This window comes from Ceratocystis lukuohia, assembly GCF_044167205.1.
Source record: "Ceratocystis lukuohia strain C4212 chromosome Unknown Supercontig5_pilon, whole genome shotgun sequence".
NCBI lineage: Eukaryota > Fungi > Ascomycota > Sordariomycetes > Microascales > Ceratocystidaceae > Ceratocystis > Ceratocystis lukuohia.
In genome coordinates, this window is record NW_027263524.1 from 2,130,021 (window position 1) to 2,146,705 (window position 16,685).

At 46.3% G+C, this 16,685-nt stretch overlaps 3 protein-coding genes across 3 annotated transcripts; 1 reads left to right on the top strand and 2 right to left on the bottom strand.

The window, feature by feature from the left end:
* On the bottom strand, positions 1-288 carry HOO65_050464 (uncharacterized protein; the record flags this gene model as incomplete). The annotated part of the gene is made up of 1 exon (XM_071000901.1): positions 1-288. The coding sequence occupies one exon, from the start codon at positions 286-288 to the stop codon at positions 1-3; it is 288 nt and encodes a 95-aa protein (XP_070858523.1).
* A 5,024-nt stretch (positions 289-5,312) lies between these two features.
* Positions 5,313-5,600, bottom strand: HOO65_050465 (uncharacterized protein; the record flags this gene model as incomplete). The annotated part of the gene is made up of 1 exon (XM_071000902.1): positions 5,313-5,600. One exon carries the CDS (start codon positions 5,598-5,600, stop codon positions 5,313-5,315), a length of 288 nt encoding a protein of 95 aa, XP_070858524.1.
* Positions 5,601-13,606: 8,006 nt separating this feature from the next.
* Positions 13,607-15,721, top strand: HOO65_050466 (putative double-stranded RNA/RNA-DNA hybrid binding protein; the record flags this gene model as incomplete). The annotated part of the gene is made up of 1 exon (XM_071000903.1): positions 13,607-15,721. One exon carries the CDS (start codon positions 13,607-13,609, stop codon positions 15,719-15,721), a length of 2,115 nt encoding a protein of 704 aa, XP_070858525.1.
* Positions 15,722-16,685: the final 964 nt, after the last annotated feature.

Below are 16,685 nucleotides of genomic sequence, written 5' to 3' on the forward strand. Positions count from 1 at the left end.
TTATGACTGCGAAGAAGTTCCTCCCATGTTCGAGGGAAATGATGACGGGTCACAGGTGGGTGCCTTCTTGCAGTTCTTTTTCACATCCACAGCACGTCGAGTGCCATCAAAATCGTCTGTACACCAGCAGGCTTTATACCAACGGCAACAGTCCGTATAGGCTCTGGCAGATAGGCTACCAGGGGCATCGGCTACATCAACGCCAGGCTCGACAGCAGGCTCAACGGCAGGCATTGCAATAGCAGTGCCAGCAAGAGCGAAAAGGAAGGTAACAGTCCAGGGTTGCATTTTGTTGGTTTGGTTATTGGTAGAAATGAAGTTAAGACTTATGAAGACGGGAAGATCGGAAGGACGAATATAGTAGAAATGAAGTTTCCAAGGACTGAAGGTCACGGTAAGTGCGTGGAGTTGGAGGACTGATGTAGTAGTGAAGAAGAAGAAGTAAAAAGACTGACTATCATGGCGGAAGGAAATGCCTTATATACATGCTTGAATAGGCTCTTGGGCAAGACTTGGTCGAGTATGTGAAGCCATTGATACTTCTGCATCTCAAAAGCTTTTCCAGGCAATGGATCACAGAGCACACGGAGGTCTGTTTGTAGGCTTTCGGAAACTTACATGTTAATAACTTTCAGCTATGATATACTGCTTGTGGAAGTAATGCATTACGTACTAGTAAAGGTATCTGTCCTTCGCTCAAACTTCCCTTGTAACCTGAGCCTAACGAGCCCGCAATTAAGTCTCTACCCTGCTACAAGATTGCACCAAGTGAAGTATCATGCCCTTGACTACTGACAGTAAGGCATTCGAAATCGGAGTAATACCATCCCCGACTCCGGTCTAGAAGGGCAGGTCATTGTCATGTTCATTCTCGTCCTTGATTCACAAGGGCTTCCCTCACAACTACGTAGTGTTGAAGAAATAGCTAACCAACTGCTCGCTGACCGTGGTACCTCACCCGTTGGTAAGCACTGGGCTTCCCACTTCATCGGCCGACAGCCAGACCTCAAGGCATGGTTTAAGCCTACTATGATATGAAATACAGACCAGCTACAGCATTCCACCCCAAATCAGTTCCAATATAGAAAAGCTCCTCGTGAGCAAATCATGAGAGGAGGGTAGTGTAGAGGGACCTGTTCAGCTCGAGATTTCAGCACTATCAATTTTCAAGACAGACAACACCTTACAATTCACAAACCAGCAATAGCACTACTATGAGCAGAATATGAGCATGTAGCTCACCCTTACAAGTCAAGCTGAGATGATAGGGAGCATCACAGTATGAAAAGATTGGTGAATTCATGGTTTCAATCCAAGCCTTGTTTTTAATCAAGACACTTTGTTTCGAATGAAAGAGAAGCTAAATGGACATTATTAAGAAAAGGAAAACTATTGATAAGCATTGTCAAGGAGGATCTTGGTTGGCTAATATGTACAATGTCAAAGGGAATCAGACCTCGAATATGAACAATAAATGTTCAACTAATCACCACAGCCCCAGCACCACATATCTATTATCCCGTCGAGAACAACAGTTTGATCCAAGTAGTCTAAGTAGGCAGTTGTATTCAAGATATATTCTATTGTGTTGGAGAGAAAAACCATATGGTTTGATTTGTTAAAGATTAAGCTCTAAATTTCGGAAGATACTATATGCTACGGACCCATACTTTGAACCTGCATCAAGCGCTTGCTTACTCAGTGTTGTTCTCAGTAGAGATAGGATCTTTACAGCATACTGAATTGCCTGCAGTAGTACATTAGCAGTCTTTCCCAACTGATTCGTTTGTTGTCTTATGTTATCCTAAATCCGGGTTAATTCTTTTCTCTAGGAGCCTCAATTTTTTCTAGGCTATATTTGTCAGGTTTCGTATCTAAGGAGCAGCAGAAGACATTGCGGTGCAAAATACGTGGTGATCCTGTTTAGACGATGTTCTATTCGTCCAAGACTGCATAAGTCACTGCGATAGAACCCACTGTGCTGCTGATATCTACTGTGCAACCGAAAAATTACTTGCGATTTTTGTTCGCCTTTCTCCCACATGATGACCCTATGGAACATACTTGTAGTTGTCTAGTGTGATATGGCGTATATGTAGCACTAAAGGGAAAATACCAACACTGTCAATACAGTAGATTTGATTAGGTAATTCTTGAGATATCCATTCAACTGATGGCTAGCAACAATAATGCGATCTCAGCACGCGCCTTACTTGGCGAGAATTTTATTAGCCACCTCCAAGAAGGATGTAAAGATTTCTCCGCATGTATAATAATATGGAAGTGTGAACCCTGCGGTTACGCGGCTACCCCCAATATGGCCTTTCGCCCCCAAAAAGTACATGTACTACAAATATGGAAGGAGATAGATATTACCAAATTTACAGGGCATAGGTCTACATGCAAGACAGTAGATCTGCCTAGCAGCTAATCGTCAGCGTATTAGTATGTTGAAATCAGGTTCGTAAGGATTCACTCACGTAGAAACTATTGGCCTTCACTTATATGTGCGATGCTTCATCTTCTGCTTTACCATAGCCCTTTTGTTAATGTATCCTACGATGCCTTACATACACCCTAATAGCGCCCTTTACAATAGGAGCCCTCGATGTGAATCAAGGTGACTGTCACTGGGCACATTGCAGTATTACTACCTATAGCTAGAAGACGTATCTGTTAGTCTCGTGTTATCATCTATAATTAATAGATGTGGGGATTCTGTTACTGATTGAGTAAGAAAAACAAGGGAATTAAGATAGAAACAGCAAGCGGTAATACGGAGTGTAACAAGTCCAATGAGATCCTTTCCCCCTAACCAGGTATGACTTGCCTACTATATTTTCCATTTGCGAGATTTGAGATGCAGCTCCAACCAACCATTTTCATCAGAGCAAGGCGAACGCTAGCCTAGCCTGTTGACGCTAGCCTCCACCTTGCGATATGAGTAGACCTCATCGAGAAGGCTGCAAGGAAAGACCCAGATTGTTTAGAAATGATTGCCTTCCAAGTCGGTGGTGATTACAATGCAATTACTAGTACAGGATGGCAGAACATCAACACCTTAGAGCACCTGTTCACTCTATACAGCAGCCTCTTTCTCGAAAATTACCATAACTCTACTAAAAGAAATCATCTATTTGATCCTTGGAACGCTGCTAAGGCTTTTGCACTCTTGAAGTCAAGGGCAGGCATTGAGAAAAATGTCCCCGAGTAAGATAAGGGAACTAAGACACAGAACGCCCCGTCGGGTTAAATTATCATGATCTAGAATCAAGCCACATGTAGGCACTTCCTGAACAACAATCGCCGTTATTCAAGGACATGATGCATGGCTGAATTTCTTCCTGCACTAAATCTGCTAGCGTTGAGACTCAGGTATAGAAGGGCGTCCAAAGTCACATTCTTATCTATATCCTGGGAAAATTGCCATTATCGTTCATATAGCTCATGAATACCACACACACAACTGCTATTAAGGAGAATCAAAGAGGCTTATAGCCCTGGCAATGTGGTTTCTGCTACAGGTATGCTAGCCATTAGCTTGGGATGCTGTCTTTACAATGTGCCCACTCATGTATAGGAATAACTAGTAACCTGCATGTATAGTGAGCGAAACAGCATAGCGAGTGAAACAAAAGTCCCTCAACCTACACCTTCTCTATTTAATCAACTGATTCTCAACCACCCAGCATATCACAGGCTAATTATGACAATAGAGTGCTTCTCAGCCTTCAAGCCCTTCAAAATAACCCAAAGTTGAAACTCTAATGTGTCGTAGTGATCTATATATCTATAATGTTGACAAGAATAGCTTTGTGATGGGCATGATTCATAGTAGAATAGTCATCAGAGGTACAAATAAGTGTGGACAGCCAAAATTAGAAACTGGGAATAGATTGCAGTCATTCAAACGATTAATGTAGATGGCTGAGTGATCCCACTGTTTATCCTAGGTGCAAGCTAATTAATATCACCTCACTACCTGGCCAAAGACCTTGAACAGGCGAATGAGATGCAAAGTAAGCGCTAGTGGACAAACGGAAGCCGACTACTGAGAACGGGGGTGATGAAAGTAGGGGAAGAAAATCAAGCAATTGATCAAATCGATGTGGATGCGTAGGTAGCAACCGAATCATCGACAAGTGGTGGTCGGCGAGAGCCGGTGCCACCGGGGGTTCAGCACTGTGGTGTCTGCAGCAAGCCTGGTCATAATACAGGAGCATGTTAGGTAGTATTTCAGGCATCTGGGGAAGAGTACAGTGAATAGTCTGGGCTGATTAAATGGCTTGTTGTGTTTTTGTTGTGATTTCTAGGAAGAAGGTTGTGATTTTTGTTTCACTCGCTATACTGTTTTACTCACTATACATGTACGTTGGTGAAAAAATAACACAATAATTAAGCCAGTGCATAATCATCCGAAGCTCTTCCCACAGTAAGCTTGTATTTCTTATTTAGCACACGAAATTCCAGCTATAGGGTCCTCAGGGGATTATAGCTCAAAAGGATGTTGATCAGTAGGTGGCTCAAGCAATGGCGGCTAAATGGCGGTCGGGCGAAGCGGGGTTTAGTAGGCATCCGGCAGTGTGGGAAGAGTAGGAAGACAGGCCACAATGGAAGAACCCGTTTAGAATATGTAGAATCATCTGGCAGACCTAAATGTAGTCATTTTTAAATAGAATTTTGTTATCAATGTATCGCAATGTAATAATGAAAGCGAGGGGTATTGGGAAGTGTTGTGCCTACTGGTCTGTTCGACTAACTGGTAAATTACGTTATTTAAAGTTAATAGTTGGATTGTAAAGGAGTGGTAGCCTGGGAAACTTGATGAGACGGAACGACCAACATGACAAAAAGGAAAGGCATTGCAGAATATGCAGTGGGATCATTCAGGATACCAGAGCTGGTCAAGCGACCCTTAAAATGATGAGGAGCAATAGTGTTGCTGGACTGAAGTGATTTGTTCGAAGAGAATCCCTATATTGTTATTTTATAACTAAAGCTAAGATTCAAACAAAAATGAAGAGCAACTTGGACAAGTTGCACAACATGTCCTTTGATTTAATGATATTGCTAAACTAGATAATTATTGTAAAGATTTAACTATTAAAGCACTTGGTGCGATAGGTTTTACTAAGTACAAGAGAATCTCACTTGTAATGAAATGCCGTTTATGTTATCAAATTCATAAAGAAACAAAGAGAAACTGCGACCCTAGAAATCATAATGCAGAGCTTGCTATATGGATGTCGAACACTATAAAACCTAGGTGCATGTGTAGGGCAACCCGAATCATGTAATCGGAGAAGTCGGCCTTATGACTGCGAAGAAGTTCCTCCCATGTTCGAGGGAAATGATGACGGGTCACAGGTGGGTGCCTTCTTGCAGTTCTTTTTCACATCCACAGCACGTCGAGTGCCATCAAAATCGTCTGTACACCAGCAGGCTTTATACCAGCGGCAACAGTCCGTATAGGCTCTGGCAGAAAGGCTACCAGGGGCATCGGCTACATCAACGCCAGGCTCGACAGCAGGCTCAACGGCAGGCATTGCAATAGCAGTGCCAGCAAGAGCGAGGAGGAAGGTAACAGTTAAGGGTTGCATTTTGTTGGTTTAGTTATTGGTGGAAATGAAAGAAGAATATCGTAGAAATGAAGTTTCTAGAGACTGAAGGTCAAGGTAAGTGTGTGGAGTTGGAGAACTGATGTAGTAGTGAAGAATAAGTAAAAAGACTGACTATCATGGCGGAAGGGGAGGTCTTATTTATATGCCTGAATAGATTCTTGATCAAAGCTTGGTCGAGTATGTGAAGCCATTGATACTTACTTCTACATCACAAGAGCTTTCCCAAGTAATGGATCACAGAGCGCAAGGAGGCCTGTATGTAGACTTCCGGAAACTTACTTGTTAATAGCTTTCGGCTATAATATAGTGCTTGTAGAAGGAATGAATTATGTACTGGGATAGGTAGTTGTCCTTCGCTCAAACTTCCCTTGTAACCTGAGCCTAACGAGCCCGCAATTAAGTCTCTACCCTGCTACAAGATTGCACCAAGTGAAGTATCATCCCCTTCACTACTGACAGTATGGCATTTGAAATCGGCGTAATACCATCCCCGACTCCGGTCTAGAAGGGCAAGGTCATTGTCATGTTCATTCTCGTCCTTGATTCACAAGGGCTTCCCCCACAACTACGTGATTTTGAAGAAATGGCTAACTCACTGCAGAGGGGCACTGTCGGCAAGCCCTGGGCTTCCAAATTTGTCAAGCGATAGCTAGGCCGCAAGACTTGGTTTAATCGAACTGCGATATGAAGCACAGATCAGATACAGCGTTACACTTGAAATCGGTCCCAATGTAGATCAGATATTCGTGAGCAAACCCTTAGTGGAGTGCAGTCCAGATATATGCGTTTAGCTAGAGATTTCAGCACTGTCTCTTTTCAAGACAGAGAAAACCTTAGAATGCACAAACTAACATTGAGACTACTGTGCAAAGAATATGGGCATCTATCTCGTCCGTGCAAGTCAACCCGACATTGTAAGGGGCATCACAGCAAGAAAGGATTAGTACAATGGTAGTTTCAAGCCAAGCCTTGTTTCTAATTATAATGCTCTGTTTCTAATGAAAGAGAAACTAAATTCATCTTGTCGACAAAAGGAAAGCTGTTCACAAACATTTTGAGGGAACATCATCTTAGTAGGCCGATATATACAATGTCAAAGGAAACCAGGCCTCGAATTTCAACAACAAACATCCAACTACCCACCGCAGCCCCAGCACTACAAAGCCATTATCCCGTCGGAAACTCCAGTTTTATTCAACTAGAGTTAGTAGGCAGTTGGAATCTAGGTCTATTCTATTGCGCTAGGAAAGATAAACATATAGATTGATTAATCAAATATCAAGCTCTAAACACCAGAATATACCGTCGTCTTTGCACCATATACCATGTGCCTATGTCAGGCGCTTGGTTACCCGGTGTTGTTGTTAGTAGAGTTAGAATCTCCAGAGCATATTGAACTGCCTGCATTCGGGCCCCAATTGATTCATTGTCATATGTTGTCCTAAATTTTATTTTAACTCCGTTTCTCCTGGAGTCTAAATTTTTCTTAGCTAGATTTGTGCTACATAACTAGTCAACCCTCATATCATGGGGGCGGGAGTAGATTTTGGGATACGAAATACGTGGCGATCCCGTTTAAGCGATGTTCTATTCGTCTAGGACTACAGAAGTCAGTGCGATAGCATTGTTTGATACTTTTCTGCCTAAATTCGATAATCTATTAACCTTAATTAACACTACGTACTGAATGTCCTGTGAGGAAGAGAAAAACGAGTAAGTGATTATTGAAGTTGTTTTATGTCTCTCTATTTCTTGCCTGAAGAGCGGACCTCAACTGATTGATACATCCATCATCACTATTAGGTCTTGGAAGAAGGCCCTGTATCTCTGATACTAACCCTAACGTTTGGGCGAACTGGATCAGGGTCGGCAATCTTGGTAACCCTTGTGGGTCTATGATACGGTGGGGTTAGATTGTCATGTGACCCTGGACCCAAAACTCACACCCTGACTTAGGTTATTGATATTGATCTTCCGCTAGCTAGCGGTCAGTGCCGACTTGTAGATATTTGTAGAATAGATCTTAAATGTTGAATTAGTTTATTAAAGGCATCATTTCTACACTACGTCCTTGGACTTCACCCCTTTTATATTGCTCATGAGGATTCATGAGGATTCATGATACAAGAGGTATGAATAAGTGGGGTAGGTATGGGACGCCACTTGACCTGTTTAGTGTAAGGCTTCACGAGATACAAGAAGATTCAATTGTATAACAGCTCTGTATTTAAGAAGAACTCGATAAGTTCTAAGAGAAACTAAAGGGAGCTATGCTAACGACGGTGGTCAAGTGGTTTATATGTACGTTGGGAGAGATGCACTTTGGTAGGGGGACTAGAGGGAGACGCTAGGAAGACACTAGGAGGACACTAGGTAGACGCTAGGGAGATGCTAGGAGGACACTAGGTAGACGCTAGGGAGAAAAGGGAGCTTTTGGTGCATCGTATGGTTTCCTGGGTGAGGGCAAGGCCTGAACCATACATGATCCGTAGATCATTACATTTAGAGCGCCGCGCAACAATTTTTGGTCACTAAGCTGGTTGGAAGCGGACCCTCGGGAGGACTCGGCTAAAGCCCGGATAAATCGATAAGAACAGACTCCTATCAGGAAGGAAAGCGGTAACGAAACTTGCGAGTGAGAGAACCGTAAGGAAGCTTAATGGAATGACTAGACCTATATTCTCACAGGTTATGAGTCCGTCTTTTACAGAAGACTAGACAAGAAACCGACACCATACAACAAGTAACTTCAAAAACCATTAGCCACGACAACGCCGGCACAGGGGAGATCGTGGCGTACTGGCCGATCAAACTGAACGCACGGAACTACTACGAGTGGAACAAGCGGCTGGCTCAAAATCTGCTAAACAACTCGTATGACCATTACGATGCGGTCTATGGAACAACCAAGACGGATAACGCACCTTAGGCACGCGAATCGGCGAATCGCAAAGCCATTGCCACCACGATGCGCGGCTTAGACATTGACTTGGTTGGTAGGTATAAACCTAAAGACGCGACAGAGCTGACCATGGTTATGTACAAACGGATAAAAGATGCATCCAGTCTAGTATACGTAGAGTTCGGGCTCAAAAGAGTGAAACGGAACCTCGCCACACCCACCTAGTCACTGACACAGTACAGATGACAGCTAAGAAGCCTACCATTCCGGTTAGGATTGCGACCGCGACGAAATCTGGGGAACTGACGGGTGATACTGTTGGCAAGGTCTCTATAGTTGATGATGCAGGTAGATTGCTGAAATTGAATGACGTTATCCAAGTTCCAGGCCTACGAGACAACCTCATTTCAATAGGCAAGCTGGCGAATGAAGGATACCTGATAGTGATTGAAAAGAGCGGTATGGACATCGTGAATGAGGCCGATGAAGTAATTCTACACGCCGATAGAAACCCGAACTCGGGCAAGTATGAGCTTCGGATTGACCAAGCCTAGGTGAAGGCTCTTTCAGCCAATGCCCTGAAGCACGAGAACTTCGGCCACCTCTCTGCCTCGTCAATGAACAAAATAGCACGTGCTCAAGGTCTCAAGGAACCTACCAACCTATTCAATTATGGGGACTGTTCTCTGGCGAACATTGCATCGACAAAAGGAAAGCCAACAATGAAAGCGGAAAACCCACCGGAACTGGTCCACATAGATGTGGCGAGCAAGTTCGACATCGACGCACAAGAAAGTGGACAGTTCGTCTTATCTATCATCGACAATGCCACTTCATAGATCTGGACCTATTGCATGAGAGAGAAGTCTGAAGCTTACAGTATCCCGAATGAATGGATTGAGGAAGTGGAGAAACAGATCTAATGGCAAGCCAAGGCGGTTAGAACTGACAATGCCAAAGGACTCCTCTTACTCACGAGAGAATGGAATAGGGACCGGGGGATAATTGACCAGAGCACTATCCCATATACGTCGTTACAAAACGGCGTAGTGGAAAGATCCCACCGCACGTTGGAAGAAGGGGCACGGGTAGCATTACAATCCAGTGGTTTACCAATGCCATTCCGGTTCTTGGCAATGAAGGCAAGGGCATATACCAATAGCCTCCAGCCCACACCAGGAAAACCGGAGGTATCAAGAACTAAGAAGGTGTATGGCGCGGACAAGGGCATCAAACACTTGCACACATTTGGATGCAAGGCAGTGACACATATGAGCCAAGACTCCTTGCCAACAAAAACGAAGGGTAAGAAGCTCATCAACTGAGGCCGCTTAGCAGTATTTGTAGGCTATATGGATGGCACAAACAAGATTTGGAGATTCTGGGCACCGGACCGTAAGTGTGTGGTAACAGTATCTGCAGTGGACTTCTACGATGACGATGGGGCGAAGATGGAGGACTTAAATCTTAATCCCTTAGAAGCCACCACGAATTCTGCGCCGGCCCGCTGCAAACCAGGACGGGAGATAAAAGCCTAACTCCCCATTGTCGGATTCGGAAATAACGGTGAAATGGACAAGCCGACGCCTGAAGGACTGGAGGAGCCGGAGGAGGAGAAGCCGGCATCTATAGAACCGGAGGAGCAACCACACACAGAGCACGGAAACACCACCCACCCCTGAACCAGAAATGCCGACGATGGAGCCAGTACAGGAACAAACCCAGACAGACCTGACCCTCCCTACTACTCCCTCAACCCATGAACCACCTAGAAAGGAGCCATGCCATGGGACGGAATTGGTAGCTAGATCGGGTGCCTGTCACGAACCACCATTGCCACCACCGAGCCCACCACCATAGAAGAAGACATGCTACGGGATTAAACTTACAGTCGGTTTGGACGTCTCTCATGAACCGCCCACCCGATCACCCTCACCCATCGGCAAACGAGCAAGGAACAAACGGTACCTGAAGATATCCCAATATTATTCACAAAAACGGAACGAGCAATGTCTGCGAAGATCATTGATATTCCAAAGGCATACACAGTACCAATCCTAAAATAATAGAAGAAAGCCGTCAACGACGAGAAATATGGCCACTTGTGGAGGAGAAGCAGTGATGAGCTAATAAGTCTAATTGCCAATGAAACATGGGTGAAAGTGCCAAAATCCCCACCCATCGTCAACATAAACAGAGGAAAATAGGTCTATGATGTCAAAACCAATGAACGAGGTAAGGTTTTGTATATGAAAGCTCGTTTTTTAGTCATGGACTGCTTCCAGAAGCCGGGACAAGATTACTTTGACACATTTTCTCCGACGGCTGGCGCGGATACGAGACGGGTTTTCTTCGCAATAGTGGCGGTTCACACAATCTACTCTCAGGGAAGATATCTACATCTATCCACCGGAGGAACTGACAGTGCCATGGGGCAGGGTGCTGAAACTACGCAAGTCGTTCTATGGCCTTAAGCAGGGGGCTGCTGATTGGTACAAAACTCTCGATGAATTCCTGTGCAACCAGGGGTTTAAAGCATGCAAATCCGATCCCGCCGTCTGCCGCAACAGATCTAGGGGCATCTTGATACCAACACATGTTGATGATATGCCCATTGCGGCAAAACATCGTACAGACTTGGACTTCTTCAAAAGAGGTTTGGAATCAAAGACATGAAACTGAAACTGCCCTTGGGTTCCAGGATTTCCCGCTCCTGCTCTAGGAAGCAACTTACCATCTCCCAAAAGCACTATGTAGAAGAGATGCTACATGAATTCAGATTTGATGTGGAAACACAACACAGAGTTGCCACGCCTATAGCAGCCAACTCCGACGTGATCTCGCCACGAGCCCCAGACGAGACTGAAGCAGACCAGATGAGGTATAGATCCATGATTGGAAAGGCACAGTATCTTTGCACCGAGACACGCCCAGACATCGCCTATACGCTCGGGGGGCTGAGGCAGCATGTACTAAACCCAGCTAAACGTCACCAAGAGGCTCTCAACCATCTGTACCATTACTTATCGCATACGAAAAATTATGCCTTGACATATGGCAGTGGAAGTGGTCTGCTTGGTTACTCTGATGCCAATTTCGCGCCGACTGAGGGAAGATTTAGATCTACCATGGGCTACGTATACACTTTGAATGGGGCCCGGGTGAGCTGGAAAAGCCAGAAACAGAAGTCTATGGCTACATCTACTACCTAATCAGAGTACGTGGGCATGTCGGCAGCTGCCAAGGAAGGTATATTTCTACGCAACGTACTATGGGAGCTCTTCGACGGGCGCGGACTGAGCCATGCCGCAAGACAAGTTATTAAGACACGGTTAGACTCTGAGATCGTGGTACAACTGAAGGGAGACAATGAAGGAGCAATCGCTTTGGCCAATGGAAATCAATATCTGGGTCGATTGAAACACATTGTTCCACATGTTCATTAGCTCCGCGAACTAGTGCAAGAGGGACATGTCAGAGTCGAGCATGTGCCCACCAAAGACATGATAGCAGATGGATGTACCAAAGCGCTCGGGAAGATCGCACGTACCCGTTTTGTCAAAATGCTGGGCCAGGAACCTAGGAAACGCTAAAAGTGCTCAATGAGGAGTAGAGTTTTGGTCACTAAGCTGGTTGGAAGCGGTCCCCCATGAACTACATGCAAGAGAAAATAGAGAGCCTATAATTGAGACTAGTGGCCTTCTTAGATTAGTGTGACCGAAGAATGGAGTACGGTGGTGTGCTTGGGGTGAAGTTTGATCAAGGTTAGGTTCGCATCCCGCCCTAGTTCATGACTCTGCTCTAGCATGACTGCGTTCTCGCTACACTTTAGTTTTGTTTACGAGGGGGGCGGGGGCGTTCTTTTTCGAGCTCAGCGCTTGGAATAAGCACATAGGCATCACTTCCCAAGGTCTTCTTTTTACACTCACATGGAAATGTGCCGGACTTTAATAGTTGCTGAGGGTTCTGTCACACCAACGTCGAGCTAGCAGGACCTAAGCAGTCAGCTACCTTGTAGTCTAGAGTTAATGGGCTAAGTATGTATCAAAGATTGAATAGGAAAGATTAGAGCGTAGGTGATGAAGGAAAGATGCCTTGGTGCAATCATGGTGAGTAGACTCAAACTTCCATCCCCTGACTGTATAAAGCTTTGGCCTGGGAATGCCATTATGCATTCGCCAATGTAGAAGTGGCGAGAAGGCTAGTTGCACTAGAGGGCTTCTTTTCATTAAGGTTGTTGTTATAATAAGCCGAGCTGAGCTCTTTCACATAGAGGGTAAGTCCTATTATTACCATTGTCGGATAACGTGCAGTGTTATCTTAAAATTCTTCTGCTTGGGCATTTTGCTAGGCAAAGCCATCATAGGTATCCTGTTATCAATAAGAAAGCCGTTAATGCAGCAGATAGCGGTGTATAGAACACTGATTACCCCGAGACGACGAATTTCTCGGGGTCGGATGTGAAGGCGGCCGTTTGTGTTCTCTTAGAGGATGTACTGATGCATACCCGAACATGCACACTCCAACACACACATACATATTCATGAGGTGGTTCTTTGCTTCGTCGCTCAGTCTTCTTCTCTACCCACCTCCAGCTACACTTCCACTTCCTTCTACTCTTTCTCATAACACACTCTCTCTGCAGCTTCCGATCTGCTATCTTTATTTTCTATCCCAAGTCTACCTCTACTTCTACTCTACCCTAAGCTACCTACTTAGTCGTGCTCGGTTATTTCCTATCAACACATAGAAACTATGCAACTCTAGGCTACTATCACCGAACCCAAGGGCGCGGCACTGGAATCGCCCTACCCGGGAAGAAGTCAGGGAAGCGGTTTTCCACGCTGGGAACACTGTACCGGGAGAAGATGGCATCCCAAACACAGCCTGGAAGACAGCATGGCCTTCCTTCGCTGAGCCAATAACAAAACTGTTCGGCTTATGTATGGAGCTAGGATACCACCCCAAGATTTTTAAATCGGCAACTTTGGTGGTTATCCCGAAGCAGAAACCGGACAAGTCGCACCCGAGGAGCTACAGGCTGATCTCACTCCTGTCAACCTTGGGGAAGAGCCTGGAAAGGATGGTGGCCAGAAGACTTGCTGCGCAAGCAGTGGAGCTGAACATCATCCCACAGAACTATGCCTCAGCAGTCCCGAGGAGGGCCGCCACGGACCTCACATGGAAATTGGCGGATGTTGTCATCGGCGAATCGAAAATACGAAAGATCACATCAGTTGTCACCTTCGACATAGAAGGAGCTTTTGATGCGGTTAGGAAAAACAGGCTGGTGACACGTCTGAGAGGGCAGCGATGGCCAGAGTCTCTGTGCAAATGGGTAGGCTCTTTCCTGACGGATAGGCGCGTCAGCCTCTCGGTCGAAGGAGGGCTCCCAGTGGAGAGAGAAGTGGGAGGCAGTCTGCCACAAGGATCTCCAGTCTCCCCCATACTGTACATGCTGTACATGGCGGAACTCTTCAAGAAGCTACCCAGCCTGGGATACGCAGATGATGGTCTGATATATGTTTCGTCGCCATCAGTCCAGACCAACATTACCACGCTGCAAACCTACATGACACACGCGGTGGAGTGGTGTAGGGAAAATGAGCTGAGGATCGACTGGAGTAAGACAGGAGTCATGCATCTGTACACCGGCCGCAAACTCTCGAGCATGAACACAGGGCTTCGACTCCCAAACGGAACAACGCTGAGTCCAGTGCAGGAAATGAAGTGGCTCGGCGTCATTTGGGACACCAGCCTCAACTTCAAAACGCAGTGCCAAGAATTGGCGACCAAGGCACGCAAGACAGCAAACGTGCTGCGCCGCATCAGTAGAGTCCACAGCGGCGCACCCCCGAATTCGGTAATGCAGGCAGTGAGAGCATGCATGCTACCACAGATGACGTATGCGGCCACCACCTGGTTCCCCAGAGCCAGCAAGACCAGCATGGGCATTTTGGGGAAGGTTCTCAGAGAAGGCTTGCGAGCCGCTGTACCTGTCTTCAAAACGACAAGCAAGAAGTGCCTCTACAGATTCGCAGCTTTCCCGAACATGGCAATCATTTGCCAGGACATGCTGCGGACAGGAGGGATACGGGCTTCAACATGCAATGCAGACCACCCTCTGTACTGGACGACGATTGACGGGAGCATCGATGAGGCAAAGGCCCTGTTACCACACCCGATCAGGGACTCGACGAAACTCCGGCCAGAACAGGAAGGTCCAGCCGAGTCGCTGGCAGAGAAACTGAGCAAAGAAGAGGCAGCCGAGGCTCACCTGGACCTGCTCAGCAAGGAGTCACAAGAGACGATCTGGGCCTACTCAGACGGCTCACGTAACAGTGATGGAGACACTGGAGCAGGCTGGGCTGTCTACTTCCGGGGCAAAATACTCGCACAGGGCAAGGGCTCATGCGGCAGATACAGAGAAGTGGCGGATGCGGAAGCGATTGCTGCCCTAAAGGCAGTCAGAGCGGCCGCTGAAGTCGCCCCCTCACAAGCAGAAGGCCTGAACCTATGTGTCGACAATTTGGGAGTGGTAAAGCGGATTGGCCGGAGGATGCAGAAACCAGGCACTTCGCAGCTTGCGATAGACGAGATCCGCCGCACCCTCGCAAGATGGCAAGGCGGATCAGACAACCTGGCCCTGGAAAAGCCGGTGGGCAAGGTGCACTGGGTCCCAGGACACTGCGAAGTCCCGGGCAATGAAGCAGTTGACCAGCTGGCCAAAGCGGGTTGCAAGAGCGAAGACCTTCTGGTCCCAAAGGCCACAATGTTACTGACGGCAGCAAGAAGGTGGAGGAATGAAGCCTTTAAAGCAGACTTCCGAAACTGGATGAAAGAAAACTGCCCAAAGATCAAGCACCTCGGCGGAGCGCTGAACTGGCCGAGACCATATGACATCGGCTGGATGAAGGGGCTACACAGAGGCACAGTCGCCCAGATCCTGGCAGCGCGCTCCGGACACGGCGACTTCAAAGAGTATCACGTGCGGCTCAACCACAGGAACGCAGAATTACACTGCCCAGTCGCAGGGTGCGATCAGGCCAAGACCTTTACCCACCCATGGGAATGTCTAGGCAATGAAAAGAACCTGTCCATGAGATTTGTTCGAAAGCTCCTCACAGGAGACAAGAGCTGCAGATATCTGGCAGGGAAACTAGACCCTAAGTGGAGAGTGTTCCGCATTGGGACGTGAGAGAGGACGGTGTGGGAGAAGGTGATCTGTCGGGAGAGGGAGTGTGGAGGTACGAGTCTAGTTTTCTTTGCTACTTTTCTTTTGCATTCGTTCTACGCTCTGTTCACTGCCTAGTTTCTTTGCTTGATGTTTGGTGTTTGGTTTTGTTTTCGTTCTTTCCTTCCTTTCTTTGTTTCCTTTTTTTTTTTTGCCTATTGTACTTTAACCACGGTAGAGCGGAAACCAGCAACAAGGTAACTTGGGAGCATTTGCGCTTCGCTCGCCAAAACTCCATAGTGAACCTTGCAGAGGGTTCATTTCTGTCCGGTAACCAGTCCGGCGTCGTTTGATCTCTGTGATTCCCGTAGACGTTAAATATATTCAAGTTCAAGTTCACTAGGCTACTATCACACTTCTTACCTTTGCAGCCAAAGCTGCCATAGCAGTCCCATATCCCAACCACGAAGGGTATGACTACAATAATTGCTAGTGGCTGGCTAACTTCTGCTGGTGCTACAATGCCAACAACGTCCGCGTGATTGTTGATGACGCCTGGTGTGCACTCCTGGATCCAGACTCAGCGCCCACTCGTTAGAAGGAGGTGATGGCAAAGCCGACAAAGCCGCTCGCAAACTGGGGACGCTCGGTGGGAATAGGCGAGAAGGGATATTTGAGCGTATCGGGAGGTATCTGCTTGGCCAACCTTTTACTCTCCACTTTTTATTCAAGCGATATTAGTGAATGATCTTCTAGAACTAATACAAGGACCCTGACATAAGGATGCCCACTTTCGCGGTGTGCAAGGGAAATGAGAAAAAAAAAAAAAAAGAAAACAGTTGTGAATATGCTATAGTTCCTCGTCAGGAGCATGGGGTTTTGCGCTTCTCACACAAGTCCACAAGGTAAGATCAGTCTTAGCTTAGACGTGGAATTCCTAGATAACGATGAAATATTGCTAGCCTTATTAGACTTAGAACTCTCATGC